Source organism: Leptonotus elevatus, chromosome 19 (genome assembly GCF_054856555.1).
Source record: "Leptonotus elevatus isolate MCC_2025b chromosome 19, RoL_Lele_1.0, whole genome shotgun sequence".
Lineage (NCBI taxonomy): Eukaryota > Metazoa > Chordata > Actinopteri > Syngnathiformes > Syngnathidae > Leptonotus > Leptonotus elevatus.
In genome coordinates, this window is record NC_141257.1 from 6416178 (window position 1) to 6433276 (window position 17099).

General features: G+C 39.3%; 1 protein-coding gene across 2 annotated transcripts in view; it reads left to right on the forward strand.

The window, feature by feature from the left end:
• Positions 1–17099, forward strand: part of col16a1 (collagen, type XVI, alpha 1) — a 47827-nt gene that overhangs the window by 21205 nt on the left and 9523 nt on the right. The window contains exons 9-48 of one of the 2 annotated variants that reach the window (XM_086062223.1): positions 237–269; positions 2527–2577; positions 2722–2754; positions 2886–2930; positions 3311–3349; positions 3473–3535; positions 5568–5612; positions 5713–5808; positions 5918–5956; positions 6031–6066; positions 6654–6689; positions 6766–6888; positions 7337–7372; positions 7739–7774; positions 8392–8511; positions 8738–8782; positions 9148–9183; positions 9275–9319; positions 9749–9799; positions 9887–10030; positions 10141–10176; positions 10607–10714; positions 10880–11002; positions 11080–11133; positions 11214–11255; positions 11464–11499; positions 11567–11620; positions 11715–11783; positions 12243–12296; positions 12582–12608; positions 13580–13636; positions 13725–13769; positions 13847–13918; positions 14278–14331; positions 15796–15846; positions 15928–16047; positions 16166–16198; positions 16270–16341; positions 16442–16486; positions 16957–17001. In XM_086062223.1, the coding sequence (XP_085918349.1) occupies positions 237–269; positions 2527–2577; positions 2722–2754; positions 2886–2930; positions 3311–3349; positions 3473–3535; positions 5568–5612; positions 5713–5808; positions 5918–5956; positions 6031–6066; positions 6654–6689; positions 6766–6888; positions 7337–7372; positions 7739–7774; positions 8392–8511; positions 8738–8782; positions 9148–9183; positions 9275–9319; positions 9749–9799; positions 9887–10030; positions 10141–10176; positions 10607–10714; positions 10880–11002; positions 11080–11133; positions 11214–11255; positions 11464–11499; positions 11567–11620; positions 11715–11783; positions 12243–12296; positions 12582–12608; positions 13580–13636; positions 13725–13769; positions 13847–13918; positions 14278–14331; positions 15796–15846; positions 15928–16047; positions 16166–16198; positions 16270–16341; positions 16442–16486; positions 16957–17001 (2349 nt within the window). The remainder of the gene's footprint in view (positions 1–236; positions 270–2526; positions 2578–2721; positions 2755–2885; positions 2931–3310; positions 3350–3472; positions 3536–5567; positions 5613–5712; positions 5809–5917; positions 5957–6030; positions 6067–6653; positions 6690–6765; positions 6889–7336; positions 7373–7738; positions 7775–8391; positions 8512–8737; positions 8783–9147; positions 9184–9274; positions 9320–9748; positions 9800–9886; positions 10031–10140; positions 10177–10606; positions 10715–10879; positions 11003–11079; positions 11134–11213; positions 11256–11463; positions 11500–11566; positions 11621–11714; positions 11784–12242; positions 12297–12581; positions 12609–13579; positions 13637–13724; positions 13770–13846; positions 13919–14277; positions 14332–15795; positions 15847–15927; positions 16048–16165; positions 16199–16269; positions 16342–16441; positions 16487–16956; positions 17002–17099) is intronic. The other variant, XM_086062224.1, reaches the window with a different exon arrangement.

The following is a 17099-nucleotide window of genomic DNA, read 5'->3' on the forward strand; positions in this document are numbered from 1 at the left end:
CAAATGCTCATATACCGTTTTTTTCCACAGCAACATAAGGGCAATTTTTCTGTGTTGCACTCTCTCTCTAAGTTTCATCACTCTTATTAATGGAATATGGAGTACAGGATTATAATGATCATTATTGACCATTATAAAAAAAAAAAATGTTGTTAGTAGCATTATTGTTTTTTAACTGTGGCACAAAGCTGTCTGTTGTTTTTGTGACTAATCTGTACTTTTTTCTTCTCTAAAAGGAAATCTTCTCATCCAAAGATCTGGCAGAGAAAGTAAATCTCTTTATTCAAAAGCTTACATTTATCAAAGCCTTATCACTTCATTGAATTTTCATCTTGTAGTAAATTGTTTATCTCATGATGTAATTTTAGACTAAACCTTTTTTTTGTGGCTTCGGGTGATTTTTTTTTTAAAGAGATATGGAGGTCATGCATTTGTATTTGTGTCTGCTTTTATGTTGTATCTGTAGTTGATGCATGCGGTTGAAAAAAAAAAACCTAGTGTTCCTTTGTTTCTCTTTTCCTCCCTCGCCCACCTTTTTGACTGACTGAGGACTGATTTTCACCTCATTATGCGTCTCACTCGGGAGTTGCGCCTGCTTGATGAATTTTGTCATTCACCTACAACAGGCGTGTTATTTTCACAAATAGAACACAAAACTCTAGATGCTTCATTATGTCGCTGCTGTGTGTGTGCTTACCCGTGGCACCTGGCCGCAATCCCAGACTTCCTCAATGTAGGTTATTAAGGGTTGGGGCTCCTGCCACTAAGGGAGAAAGTTCTTGCAAAGACACATAAGTGAACAAATGTGGACAAATTGCACAGGCGACTGTTTTTTCGGGGGCAAAAATACGCATTGCACCCATAGGAATCCCGGATATGCTATAAAAGGCAATGTTATTATTTTTAATGAATCAAATCTGAGGGTCAAATTGGCTTCTGTTCAGCCGACTTAACTCATGCTGTGCCTGAAACCAATTCTCATCACAGTTTTTTTTTGTTCTGCTAACTTTTAATAGAATCACTGATTTCCTTATGTGAGGCAAAAATCTGAGGTCATATAATATGTTTGAAGTGTTTGCACATGTATGGGAATGCTTCGCTGTTTAATTAGCAGTATTTTAAACGGTTGCGCAATCAGTTCATGGTAAATGGTACCTCATTTATAAAGCGCTTTACCACCTAAAAAGGGCTTTCGAAGTACTTTACATTTTGAAGTTATCGATGATGCAGCATCAGGAGCAACTGGGGGTTCAATATCTTGCTCAGGGTTACTTCAACATGGTCAATGGCCAGGGATCGAACCCACAACCTCAGGGTTGCTAGAAGACCACGCTACCAAAGCCACAATTAGAGGAACGAGTAAATAAAACAAACTGTAAAATAAAAAACAACACATAAATCTACTCACCCTTTGAAGACGCATAGCTGATAAGGGGTAGTTTTGCTATTTATATCACATACAATGAAAGGGGCATTGCTTACATTCCGTGTAAACAACACAGAAAAAATCCTTTGAGCTTGTAACTGCAAGGGCCTGGCTAAGTCCACTATCAGAGACAAGAGCTTGGAAACAGTGAGTCATCACTGTCACTGATGGCTTTCAAAACAGCGTAAGGGGGAGGAGGCAAGCAAGCAGCACTATGCGCCTGTGCAAAACTGGCCTGCATGCAGACACAGTTGCAGCGTCAAGAAGATTTGCACTTTATGGTGTGTGAAAGCTCACAGACAGCAGGTGGAAAGGGGGGACTCGTGAGGTAGTTACTTATTATTCAAAAAAGTCGAGCTATTTTTTTTTTTTAATGACCATCCAGTTTGGGTTGTGCGGGGCCCTCCTGTTGCAGAGCATCTGCTCCACTCCGTCGAGTGCTAAGGGAATCAAACATTCCTACTGATCCCTGTCTCCCATGGGTGCTACGGGGCAATGTGTGAGTGCGTGTGCACATCTCACATCCTTTTTTTTTTTTTACTGTAAACTGCAGCAATGTAGGGATGTTTATTTTTATGAAATAGTGCCACCACCTGGTAACAGCAAAAACTGAAGTGTGAATTTGAAACATACGGGTATATATATATATATATATATATATATATATATATATATATATGTCTACAGTTGCTCACCCGTACGTTTCAAATCACACCTTAAGGAGGATGTTTCAGTTTCTACTGTTACCAGGTGGTGGCATATATATATATATATATATATATATATATATATATATATATATATATATATATATATATATATATACAGTTGCTCACCCATATGTTTTTATACATATATATATATATATATATATATATATATATATATATATATATATATATATATATATATATATATATATATATATATATATATATATATATAAGAACTGTTGCTGTTATATAACCGTTTAAATCAATATAAGAACCGTTCAGGTGTCGCTTTTTCTGCACTTTAGCAATCTATAATTTGATTATTGTGATGTTTTGTTTTGGTGCTATTCATATGTGTGTGTGTGTGTGTGTGTGTCATTGTTTCAGGTTATAAATCTTGCCCGAAGTTCTGGCATCAAAGGGGAAAAAGGCAACCGGGTGAGTCATACTTTGTACATACATAAAGGGTTAATACCAGCGGAATGTGTCGAGTCATTACGAGCCCTGACATGCCTTGAGCTGTAAAGTGGTACATGGAACCACAAAGAAAGTCATTTTTTAATGTTAGCTTTTTTTTCCTAGGGTGATGACTGTTCTGGCTTCCAATCAAGTTCGGTAGGTAACTTCACCCGCAACTGGGCTGTTGTGAAGCAAAAATAATTTGCCATCATTTGGCTGTGTTTGAAATCTTGCCAAAAGTGGCCTCCAATAATAAAACACGGCAAACCGTGTGTCTGTGACCTCAGTGTGCAGGAGGAATCAAGGGAGAGAAGGGAGAGAAAGGAGATATGGTGAGTGCCAATCCTCGGCTACAGGTCAAAACGCCGCCTCCTACTGCATCCCAAAACTCCTAACCCTTCAGCAGCTTACCTCAAAGCGTCTTTTTACTGTGAATGATTGTATGCTTCACGTTTTTTTTTTTTTTCAACACTAGCGAGTGTCCCCGCTGCAAAATGTCAGTCTGGCTTGAGTACGATTTTACTGCATCTAAATTGTAAAGTATATTTGAGTGTCATGCCTGTGTTTCGTCTGCATTATGCATGCATCCTTTCAGGTCGTGTGTGTGTATTGTGGAGCAGAGGTTTCTCGCTGGCTTTGCACCAGTGGTGTGTGTGATATGCACTTTTTTAGAATCAGGTCATTGATTTGAGAGTGTTTCTTCCCTCCACAGGCGCTGCCTGCCAACTGGGGTGAAGCAGCTGAATTGAAGGTGAAAGGTTTTAAGAAACGAAGAAGGCCTGACCTTGCTCTGACCAGCTTGTTAATTTTTGCCTCTTTAATTCCCCCTCGCTACCTCGGTGAGTTTCTCATCTTTTTATCTGCCTCTTGCCAGGAAATCAAAGGTCAGAAGGGTAACATTGGTCCGCAGGGTCTCACAGGCACTCCAGGGAAGGATGTAGGTGTTTCTCATTTTCTTGTCCGCTAATGGAAATTGTACACTAATTGAGACCAGACCAACATTACCGTACAAAGGTACATTCAAATTGGTTTATTTTCCAACATGTGCACAAATCCTCTAAATGACTCGCAGCCATCACTGACATTGTAACTGTATGCATAAATACAGTCTCTGGGTAATCAAAATTGGACTGTAGGCTCCAGAAAATACTACCGTAAAATCCTGCATATAATACAGCCCCCTCAAAATCACCCTTAAAAAAAAAAAATTCTCCATACTTGTGTACAATACAGTCCCCTGATTTGCTTATTATCAGTAAATACTATGAATGAACAAAAATGCATAACATACCAATAAATGGTAAATGGACTAGAGCTGTCAAAAATGTATCGATTGCTTGACAAGTAATCAATTATCAAATTAGTCGAGTATTTTAGTAATTGAGTAATCGTTTAGAGCCATTTTTTTTATTTAAAATTGTCCAAATCCTCTGGTTTCAGCATATGAACAGTAATTGTTCGCTAATTTTTGTAATCCTTCATGAAAGAAGACTGATTATTTTCTGTGTTTAATCAAAATAAGACATTTGCAAACATCTGTTTTTACTTTGGAAAACAATGACCGAACGGGTAACATAGTACAACCTGAATCATCCTTTTATTAATCACTATACGAATACAAAATACGAAATTAACACCAATCAGTAATCGGGGGAAAATGTTTTTGTAACACACGTTAATGCAAAAAAATTAATTGGATTAGTCAATTAATCGATTGAATAATTGATAGATTAATCGATTCTAAAAATATTTAATTGTGACAGCACTAAAATTGACTGAACTTATATCGCACTTACACTAAGTGTAAATGCTTTACAATCCAGGTTAGGTTTTCTCAAAGTATTTTTTTAATTAATGTTTTTTCAAAATTTTGAAATAAAAAGCTGTTTTAGTAATTTTACTAAGGTTTTTTTTTTATGTATTTACTTTGCTTTTAAATCTCTAACTCTGTTTGCAACTGCTTTTAATAACAATGTGACAAGTGACGACCATCTTTGTGGTATTTTCTTTTTTTTTTTAATGTGTTGCGCAATTTAAATGCATCTAAAATTCCCCAAAACATATCAATTCTGAAAACAAAACCCACAAAAAACTATTGATTATTGACATACATGACTTTTTCTAATAATCTTTCACTTAGCGTGAGCTAAGTGGACAATTGACGTTTGATTTGATTTGCAAAAAAAAAATTGTGTTACTCCCAGGATTTTCCCGCCAATGCCAAATGCTGTAAATGCTCATGGACAGATATCAGCACACAAGGGGACTTTTATCAGACTTAGGGCATACATATATTCACTCAACCTATATGGCATTAATCTTCAAGCTCAGACTCCCATTGATATCTCATCCCCATTCTCTGCCCCAGCTTAAAGTCAGTCTAGTAATGCCGGTTAGATTAGACTAGAGCAACAAAGCTTGCACAATCAATGCCGCCTCATTGACCGGGCTCTCCGTCTGGCACGCAGGCAGCTCCCTATTCTGGAAGATTTAAACCTTTTAATCTTCCCAGTTCGGAGTGGTGATCCTGCAGTCGCAATGGAAAGTTTTGAGGAACAAATTACAACGCGTACGTCTGCTCTGAGATATTCCCCCGGTTCAAGCATCAGACACTCGTGTTCAGTCGTTCACCAGGCTAAGTGGTTTTTGCGACAGATGGATTTGGCAGAGGATAGATTCTTCTTAAGCCTCCATCCATCTGACGTGGCGAATATAAATGTGCTTGTTGATGTGACTGGAATTAGGCAGACAGAAATGGGCGCAAAAGCTGAAGATAATGCCTCATACACAGTAGAATATTCAGCTAGTTCTGGTTTTAAGATGTCTAACACGTGGGAGATTAACAGATGTCTTTGACAATTTATGAGGAGAGAGCTTTGGAGATGTCGTTCCCTTACTCAGGCTGACATTGATTATGTCGCTGACCTGTACTGACACCGTCACATTTTCTGTCTGTCATCATTTTCCAGGGTCGAGCAGGCTCCATCTGTGTTGTCGGCCCCAAGGGACACAAGGTCTGTGTGCATTAAATCGTAGCTACCTTTCTATCACCTTCTGTGTCACATCTTCACTGTCGCATCAGTATAGAACAGATCTGGATTGACCTTTTTACAGGGTACTTCAGGATCAGTGGGTCCGGAAGGCTTGGCAGGGGAGCCAGGGTTGCCCGGACCTCCAGGCCCACCCGGAGTTGGAAAGCAAGGTCCAGCTGTGAGTAACTCAAGTCAAATCCACTAATCCACAGGTGTCATTTTACTGGAAAGAATGGTAAACATTAATTGAATTTCGGATGAGGATAAAAATTTGTGTTCTTCTCAAGGGCCCTCCTGGTCAACCTGGTGGTGCAAAAGGAGACTTGGTGGGTTTATAATTGTACTTATTCTGGTACAGTCTTTCTTTTTTTTTGTCCACTTAACGTTTTGTCCTCAACAGGGTGAACCTGGACCTGACGGATTACATGGAGATCCAGTGAGATACTTTTAAGACATGCAGTAAAGTGAAAAAGTCTTAGGGTCTATTCAACCAGTTGTACTGAATGTGTTTGATCTGGTCCATTGGTTCTTAACCTTGTTGGAGGTAATATATGATTTTTTTAAATTAAAGACATGGGTTTTCTTAAGATTTAATTTAGGGACAGCAGATAGAATGAAAACAGCAGAGGCCCCAGAAGAGAACCCTGTGGAATACCATACATTTCGTTATATGTGTGAATTCATATTGCACATATTCGTCCAACCACTCTCTTTTTTGCTTGACATAGTTAGTATTAAGGGAATGCCACCAAATTCCCTTAAGCACAAATAAACCAAGTGATGTAGCATGATCACCTGCAGCCAATGATGGCCAAGCGGGGCACATCATTGCGATTGGTTTCAGTCGGGTGTGTATCTTGACCTCCGCCGAACCCGTGGGGTTCAATCCAACCCAAGTTAAGAACTGATCTAGACTAAATGTTAACTGAGGGGAAAATTTTTTTTTTAAATGTAGTTGTCTATCTGTTTGTTAAGTTTGCTTCTATCTGATTCATAAACTATACATGCTTGCTCAACTCTTAGGGACCACGAGGACCATCAGGGCATAAAGGAGAAAAGGTATTACAGCCAGTAAACATCATTTTTAACATTTTGTGATTTTGGTTCAATAGAATGTGTTGACTTTCATTTTCAGGGCGACCCCTGCGAAGTGTGCCCCACATTGCCCGTTGATTTCGGTAACGCGGTGGCTTTGCAAGGTATGAGGGCCCCGAAAGGAGAGCCCGGATTACCAGGAATTGGAGAGAGAGGACCACCTGTAAGTTGATTATTTACAAGAAAATGTTCTGAACCTGCCCTTTCTGATACGTTTGATGTTTTTACAGCCTTGCCGCACTTTTTATTACACGTATTTTGAACAACTGAAAAAACAGTCTTTGCAGCATATGCATTGCATTTTTCTTACAATGCTGCAGAAAGATATTGGCCTTGGGCTGGTACCTGTCGCTGTAACTTACCCAAAGTATTGCAGAGGCTCTAAGGAAAGCAGTTTCTCATTCTGCTCATTTAGTATCTTTTCAAATGGAATCAGAAATGATAGGTGTGTGGGAATATGAAATCCTCTGCAACAATTTTACATATTGCAAGGATCTGTCACCTGCCGTCTGTTATTGAAGATGGATACGTTGCAGTAACAGAGAGAAACAAAATCGGATATGACCTCACTCACTGACAAATGACATCTTTCGTATCTCAATATTCACCAGGGACTTCAAGGTGTGGATGGAAAGGGCGGACAGAAGGTATAGAGTTCTTACTTCTTCATTTACTATTTACTGTTTACATCTCTTCTATATTCAGCGCAAGTACTGCAACAAAAATTGCTCAAAAACATTCGGATACGCACAGGCTTTTGCAGAGGGGCCTCGCCGAAAGCAGATGGAAATGGGAATGCATTTCCTTTGAGTGATCTCACACATGGCCGACTTGCTCCATCTATGCCCACACGTGTGCCAAGCCCACCCGAGCACTTTGTTATGCCCACACGTCCCACATCTGCCTAATTACAGTGACCCGTATGCTTCCGAAGACACGCCGTCTTCAAGCGAAACGTGTTCATCAGAGACCGTTGCGATTAAGAATTATGATTAGATTTTTTTTTTTAACAGGGAGAAGGAGGATCAGATGGTGTTAAAGGAGAAAAGGTCAGTTTGACATGGAGTACCGTAAAATTTACTTCTACAATACTTCCATTTTAAAGCATTTTTTTTAATCTGTACTTATATGTAAGGCAGCTCTCCGATTTGCTGGTATCCTTTATCAGAGTGAATAATATGAATGAATAATCATTCAAAACATATCATTAAAGTGTCATTTAGTTTCAGGGTAATATCCAATTACCGTCAAATCTTGTGTATAATACACACACGTACGCCACTCCAAAATCACCATTAAATAACTTTTTTTTTCTCTGTACTTGTGTATAATACGGTCCCAGGATTTACTGTATCCTTTATTATGAGAGTGAATAATATGAATGAATAACGTTTCAAAACATACAATAAAGTGTAAACACGTTAAAATCAAGGTTGAAAACGACGCTCTTTTCCCATATCTATGATTAAGGTATTTTAATGTATTTCTAAATGTCAATATCTAAACTGTGAAAAATGTTAATATCTTATGAAGTCCCATGTATAATACCCCCCAAAAATATACAGTATATAGTATTATTCATGGGGTTTTACTGTATGTCACAGTTGAAACAACAGTTTTCATAAATATCCATGACGCACATATTAAACTTGTTCCTGTTGTTCAGGGTGACCCCTGTTCTGTGTGCCCCACCTTGGGCGACTTACCCCCAAATCTGGTTGGGGCTCAAACTCTGCAAGTGAAGGGCCAAAAAGGAGAACCAGGCATTGGAAATCAAGGAGAACAAGTAGGTCTTTTCGGAGGGTTCCGTAATAATTACTCTTGCTTGTTTATATAACTTTCCAGAAAAGGAAGCAGAGATATGGTAGCATGAAATTGATTGGGTAATTGTCTTTCTTTGACTATACGTGCATTTTTGTTTTTGTTTGCATCAGTGGTTTTCCTTGCATGTGTGAGCTGCGATAAGGACCTTCATTAAAATGATGCATTGTTTCACTTTTTCTCCCCCATAGGGAGATGCTGGAAATGTAGGACCACCTGGCCCAAGAGGAGGGAAGGTAACATAACATAAATAAGAAACACGACTCGAGTAGGTGACCTCAATAGCAGGCTTCGCTTAAGACTTGTATGCAGGGAATTAATTCAGTTGTTTTTTAAATTGGTTATTTTAATGGAGCACAGGACCGATGTAATCACTGTGGTTCACTAATTTTCATTCTAGACTGTTATAGGAATTTTGGTTAGTAGGGAGGCTGTTGGTGAAAATCGTAGATAGAGATGAATTAAATGGATTTGACACGCTTGCCTTGGAGGTGCGTTACAGGATGAAGCATGAATTACCAATTCACAAGACACATCCCTTTTTATTAATTTGAAATATTCAACTTTTTATTTTATTTTTTTCTCATGTTCTTATCTGCAGGGTAATGCAGGCAGAAGAGGAGCTGATGGTAAGCCGGTGAGTTCGGATAAAGCTCTTTTAAACTCAATGTTCTGATACACATCATGATCCTGTCAAATCATGAAAAGATTATCATCCCAAAAAATAGGGAAACCTTGGTGCAAAAGGATCTGCTGGCAAGGATGGAGAAAAGGTATGAAAAGTATATCGAGCTGCTTGGATAAAAACTACATTCCTGTTTGTTCATTATATGTGCATACTTAGTTGTAAGTTGAGTCATTAAGTATTGTCTCCCAATGAGCTATGACACTTATATATATATATATATATATATATATATATATATATATATATATATATATATAAACAAAGCATATACGGTATTCCAATGTTTTAATAATATGCTCTCACCTTGAGTTGGCGGTATTCAAATGTTTACAACATTTTACCGTCTCCTCATTATACCCGTTTATACGGTAACCGTACAGTGCCACCACTAATGTGGGATACTGTATTATTACAGTAATACGTCCCAACCTTACTCACACCTATATATATATATATATGTGTTCTGTAAAATATAATAGTGACACTGTCTTTTGTGACCTAAATATATTTACAGGGAGCGATTGGGCTACCTGGTCTTAGTCTTCCTGGCCAGAAAGGCGAGCCGGTATGAAAGACATATGGACTCATCCATTGTGTGCTTCAACAGGATTGTCATGCTAACTAACCTTCTTTAACCTTTGTCCTTCGAAAGGGCAAGTGCGGAGTATGTCAGCCATACGAGGTTGGCAGCGGACCTGTCAGCATCAAAATACCAGAGGGAACAAGAGGCAACCCAGGTGAACCAGGCCCTCCGGGCAACCCTGGACTTCCCGGGTTTGGAGTAGAAGGCAAACAGGTGCCGATACTAAACACAAAACTAAATCCAAATAGATTGCAACAAGATAAATCTGAGAGTTTTTCAGAGTGTGTCTCGGGAAACATGTTCACTGTGTTACACCCACACAGGGCTCCACGGGTGCTGCTGGAGAGAAAGGAGATAAGGTAAGATTCGGAAAAGCTGTGCTGTGTATTCTGAGATACCCACCCAAGTTCTATCAACAACTTCACACAACATTAAGCAGGCCTTGTCTCAGCCGAAAACGAAAAAGGAAAACACATAAATAAACCTGCTTTCTTCATAAGCTTCATAAAACAAGCCATGTAGGCCTAAAAAGGTCGTTAGGTTAAGGGTTGAGTCCAGAAACTCTGTCCCAAAATAATTTAGCTAACAAATGATGAATACATCAGCCATCTACTGAGCCAGACTTCTTTAACTACCTGTAAATTCTGAAAAAAACATTTTGTAAATTTTAAAGTGGAACGTGCCACAGGGCTTTAGTCAGAGCCCATAGTGGTGCACAAGTTTCAAATTTTAACGACTAGCACCACCACAACAACATACCCAGAAGCAGGAATATTATTTTGTTATCAGGGTAACCAAGGTGACAAAGGGGATTCTGGAGACGATGGTGCTCCTGGAGTTCCAGGTGTCCCTGGAGAGCCTGGTCAAGATGGACGAACGGGCTTCAAGGGAGAGAAGGTGCTTATCAATCTTCCATTATTGTGCCATTGGATGCATTAGTGTAAAATACTTAAATGTTTGCAACTATAAGCTATTACTAGGGTGATTGGACTTGTTAACTATGCTAACTACTTTTTCCTCAAGGTTTTCAACATCCAACTTTGATTTGATCTGTTTTGCCAGGGTGATGCCTGTACCAGCTGTTCATCTGTGGGCACTGCAGTGGGTGATGGTGTGGCTGTGCCCGGGCCAAAAGGAGAGAGGGGAGAGCCTGGCCCCCCGGGAGCAGGGAAAGCAGGCAAAATTGTGAGCAAAGCATGTTTTCGAGTTGTTACTTACTATTCAACAATGGGTGATAATTGCATCACATACCTTATATTTAGGGAAAACCAGGCTTACCAGGCATTCAAGGTCCTCCTGGTCTTAAAGGGAGCAAGGTATGAGCGTCAATTTACTGGTTGTTGTTGCTGGGATGTTTAAAAGCATTTCAAGGATTATGTTGCTATGCCCCATGCAGGGAGAATCTGGACTTGCAGGAGTCGGCCTACCAGGTCCACAAGTAAGGCAGATGTTGCTTACTTACAGATTCTAGCCTTTCCAAATTATTCCGCATTGTCTGTGTTTACATTTTTCCTGCCCGCCAGATAAAATATAATCATGCTCTTGTAAATCAAGGCCAAATTCAGAAAGTCAATTCATTGTTTATTTGACCACGACTTAATGCAGTGTGGGGAAAGAACTCGTTGACCACATTACTTTTCTCAAAGGGCATCGAAGGACCAAGAGGACTTCCCGGTATTGTTGTAAGTTTTAGCTTTATTGATAAAATTGTACTTTTTAATATTTGAAAGTCTAAAAAAAATTTTTTAGGGGCCTCCTGGATCCAGAGGAACGTCTGGCCCTGCAGGTCCTATTGGGGAAAAGGTGAACTTTTTCATTATTTCTACGGGCTGCTATCTCTGATGTATTCTATTTGTAGTCATGCAGTCAAACATAATTGGTGTTTTCCTATTCATAGGGCCTGAGAGGAGATGCTGGACCTCCAGGACCGCAAGGGCCGATGGGCTTCGGCATAACTGGGCCACCAGTATGATATAACTGCATTTTTTTGTAAAACAATTACCGTATTTTTTAGAATATAAGTCACTTGTTTCATCGTTTGGCTGCTCATGCAACTGAGACTCAGGTCTGACTTGTACAACATTTGCCACAACAAGGATTTACTATTCATACCACTAAAAAGGTGGAATAACCAATCTAGATTCTACTTACATGGAATTCTAATTAAGGTAAGCCATTTTAAACAAAAAAGGAAAACCCTTCAAAAAGAACCAGAACTTGTTTTGAGAGGCGAATTTGGATGCAAGTCCGATGTCTACTTTTCTTGGTCCCCGTTTTTTTGTAAAATGAACCCCCAAAATGTGACTTATTTTTTCTTCTTCTGGTGCGACTTATACTCCGAGTGACTCATAGTCCAAAAAATTTGGTCAATTAACCATTGCATGTGCACATATTGTTGCTAACCCTTTTGACTTTGCGCCCGCAGGGTCGAGACGGTGCCCCCGGCTCCCACGGATCTCCTGCAGCTGATGGCAGACCTGTGAGTTTTCTTGTTAATTTATTTAGTTATTTAATTGTTTTGTTGCCTCCTTGTGTTAGCATCTGCCAAGGGTGTCATGTCCTATTTGCTTATTTTTTAATTGCCCTTGATTTTAGGCAACATTGATAACCAAGAATGTCTGCCTCTAACTAGAACAGAGGCATTGTCTTCTGCCATCACGTCCACGGTCCCCTGATCTGTGCTCAGCTCATGGCCCTGAGCTTTCTTCTTGATTAACAAACAAGTGTATGTGCGTGTGTGTTCTGTGTGTGTCGACTCTTGCAGGGACTTGATGGAGCTAAGGGGGACAAGGTAAGTCTACCATTTTGTTTGGATGAAGTGATCTCGCAGGGGGCTAGAATATGAGAGGGTGGAACAGATGGTAATCACACACACACATGCACACACTGGCTACGGGACATAGATAGAGAAGCAGGAGAGGTGACAAGTGAATTGTGGCCTGTAAACAAGAGGGGTTTGAGTTTTTTGTCAGTAGTTGCCTAAAACTGTTACTTGGCATATTCATCAGATTACCCAACCATTAGTGTATGTGGAGTTGAGAAAATAGTATAGTAGCAGTAGTACAACTACTACTACTAGTAGTAGTAGTAGTAGTAGAGAATACTACTACCACTACTCCTATAAATATTCTTAGTACTGCAAGTACTACTACAACTACTATTACTACTACAAGTACTACAATTACTACTAGAATTAGTAGTACTACTACAACCACTAGTGATCTGGAAGTGTCCCAAAATCAACAAGAAGAGTCCCAAATTGAACAGGAAGTGCTCCAAAATCAACAGGAAGTGGTTCCGAAGTGCCCCCAAATCACCAGGAGGTGCCCCAGAGGTGCCCCAAATCCTCCAACTACCACTACCAAAAACTATAGTCGAGATGCACTTTTAATTGGTAGGATAGAATCTGTTGGAAAAAGTTAGGATGAAGGATAAAGTTATTAAAGTCAACCAAACTCAGAGGAAATGATTAAATGTTTTCCGTTAATACAGGTACTTGATGTATAGTGAATACAATCAAGGGTTTGAGGGAATTACACCTGCTTTGCATTGCACATTTTCTAGTTCACTCTCTGCTTGCACAGCACAGTTTGAGGTAACAATTTCATCTAATACAACTCTGGGAATTAATGGAGCGTTAACAATATTCAGAGCTTTTAATCTTGGGCCGGAATGAGTCACCTAATGCATAAAATGTCAGAATTAAAAACATAGAATGTATCTATTTTTGAAGGCTACATTTCACGTTATCATGCTTTTTAGGGTGACCCTGGCGAGTGCAACTGCGTAACGGCGATGCATTCAGGTGCAGGAGGACCTGTGAGTTCAGATTCAAATTCAAATTTACAGAATTATATGTGCATTCTGTTTGTGCAAGTGCTTGATTTTGATGCCTCTCTCCTTCCAGGGAGCTCCCGGGGCTGTGATAGGCACGTGGCAGCCTGGGCCTCAGGTCTGATATATGTGCTGATAGTCTTCATTGTTTTGAATTAAGAATGTGCAATGTTATGTTTTGGTTGTTTGTTGCAGGGACCCCCAGGACCACCAGGACCACCGGGCCCACCTGGACCTTATGGAGCCAATGGACTTCAAGGACCTCCAGTAAGAGACATAGGAATAGGGTGGTGGCGGATTTCTCTAAAGTTCAATTCAGCGGTAGATCTTTGGCCCTGAATTGAGCTTCAAGCTACTTTCAAATGAGGCTTTTAGCTTGCTTGGTTGGGCTCCTAAAATAAAATTGATGGTTAATAAAAAATGCATGCTGGAATGACTTCAGTAAATTGTAGGTATGCAACCCGAGTCATCAAGATGAAACTATAAAAGCGCACTGCTTCACGCAAGGAACAGGTTTAATCTCTTTTGATCCTCACCCTTTGGCTTTGCCTTGACCTCTGGGGGAGATGGGAGCGGTTATCCCTCGATTGGCAACAAATCAGTTCAACCTCAGTTCCTTCTTTCAGGGTATCCCCGGAAACGACGGGATACCGGGAAAACCGGGTTTGCCTGGATACGTTGTAAGTAAAAGTAGAGAGAGAAGGAGTTGAGGTGGCATTCTTCTACTTAGTGTACAAGTAAAACCTGAGAACAGTTATCCAATGACTGTATCTTGACAAGAGAACAACCTGTCACGATATGCATACCATTATACGTATATGTGAGTATGTAGTCGTAAAACAGTTTTGAGTTCACTATTATTTAACCAAATATATGTCATTTAATATGACGCCGCATTTACACTATGTTCACTGCAGCCCTGTTTCAGGCCACCATAGACAAAAAGGGATGGTCATGAGAAAACATGGGGAGACGGAAGGGGGAATTCCCGGCAAGTTTACATTTGCCACGGCAGTCATAGGGCCGATGCGAAACCTAGTCGGTCGTAGTCGACGGAATGAACGGAACAAAAGCTGACATCATGTATAAGTAACTTGCAGGCAAAATGCCGTGTTTGACAGGAATGGGCTTTCATCAGTCAGGTAAAACGTGGACTTGCAAATGTGTTCAAATGCTTTCGCTTCAATGTACTTGCAAGTACATTCGAAGGTACTTGAAAATACATTTGAACATAATTAAATGTGTTTAAACATATTTGGAAACACGTTTGAACGTACTTGCAAATACATTTAAGCGTATTGACAAAATATCAGAAATGTGAGGGATTCCATCAGAATTATAGACTTGGATACAGAGAAAAAATACTACGATACTACGTTTCATATGCAAGCGGGGCTACTTTTGCTGCAGGGAACATACTGTAAAAATAGCGCAAGCCACATTTTCTGCTGAGTTAAATAGCGTGATAAACAAATGCTGAAATATGCTCCTAAATCATGCCATTTTTTTTTCTGTAGTAGCAGTATGATTTAGAATTAATAAATGCTATATATTGTATGCTTTGCTTGTATTAAATGTGTATTGTAAACTGGGAATATATTGTATTTTTAGGCTTCAGGAAATGTTTGATGTTTTGATATACAGTATTTTACTATTAATCATTTACATACTCTATTTTTTTAAGAAAGTGGGAATTTCTGCTGACCTTTACCAAATTAAACTCTCACAGTTAAAGAGAGTCAATCCTAATATTAACACAAATAGATTTGCACATTGTCTGACAGATTCCTCATTAATATTGAAGATTATGCATACTAGCTGCTAGCTATAGAAAAAGTCTGATTTCAGTGTGTGCGTCAGGGAGCAAAAACTTTCGGGATAAAAAAAAAATGGTGCACAGAAAAAAAATCTGAAAGTTTGAAAAGGTCGGTATGACCTTCACGTTGGTGAACACATCATTACAGCATTTGTGCCTGCATTTTAAAAAAATAGTTGAAGCTGCACTATATTGTACTTCTGAGTCGTACTTTATTTTATTTGATGTATTACATTTTAGTTAATCAATCTTGTTTTTCTGTGCTTGTAAAAAGTAAATTAATACTGAGTTCTAAAATGAAAACTCATCAAAAGTCATTTTTTTGCAGAGGCCTGACTTGCAGCTGCTGCCTCAAGACGCTTCTGACGAAGAAAGGGATGTGAGTTCATTTTTTATCCCCTTGTGTTCACGCTCATAAAATTGTTTTGAACATTAGAAAAAAAAAAACTTTTCTATGCAGAAATCTTGTGTTGGGGACTGTACCCAAGGGATGCCAGGTGTGCCTGGTACGGCCGGAGCCAAAGGAGAAAAGGGAGACCAGGGCAAGCCTGGTGTGACTCCCGTGGATAACTGTGATAGCGTAAGAAAGATCATATTTAAGCTTACCCGTCAAAATATTACCAAATCGTTGTTACTGCTTTTTGCATTGTCGGTGGGCAAACACTGATATATTTCAATGATTTCTTGTCTTTTTGCAGTGTTTGGAGAAACTACAGGCAACAGACCCAAGGGTCAGACAATTGACACAAACACTTTGGAATTTTGTGCAGTTTTATTAGATTGTATTTCTTGGCCATTGTAGGATCTCTGCACCTGTACAGGAACACCTGGAGTTCCAGGAGTGCCTGGTTCACAGGGAGTACGTGGGGAGCCTGTGAGTTTACATTTGCCAGCAAATTGTGTGTGTGTGTTTTTGTTTTTGTTTTGTTTTGTTTTTTACTTTTAGAAACATTCTTTCTTAATCTTTACTACAGGGATTACCAGGGGACAGAGGACAAGCTGGACTTCCAGGAAATATGGTAAAGATTTACCACAGTCCAGAATTTGACTCATTGATTTTCATAGATGAAAAAGGAAAACATAAAGAAAGGGTGATAAAGAACCCCCCCAAAACAAACACATTGTCTTGTTGCCATGGAGACAACTTCACTGGCTCCTAACCATGAAGCACAATAGAATGAGTTGGTCTGGGAGATACGTGAGACTGTAGCATCCAGGAGATAAGAGTCTAAAATTACAGTTGTTTTGGGAACAGGCTGACAATAATTTCAGCCGTCCTTGAACCTTTCTCTGCTGGAATTCAAATGATCTGAAAACGTGTTTGTTGCCTACTGGACTCAATGAAAATCATGTACAAGAAACACTGACAATATGTGGTATATTTGTATTTATTTATGTAAATGTTTTTTTTTTAATAAATATATATTTTTTTGATTTTAGATTTTTTACATGTATATGCATTTATTTTGTAATCGCCATTTGTTCACAGGGTTCTCCAGGTTTCTCAGGCCCTCCAGGCTCACCTGGCTCACCTGTAAGTTTCATTCACACCATGAATTAAATTTTCATCAGATGTCAGACAGTCTATTTGGGTCATCCATTTGACATGACCTACATCTGTCGGATATATGT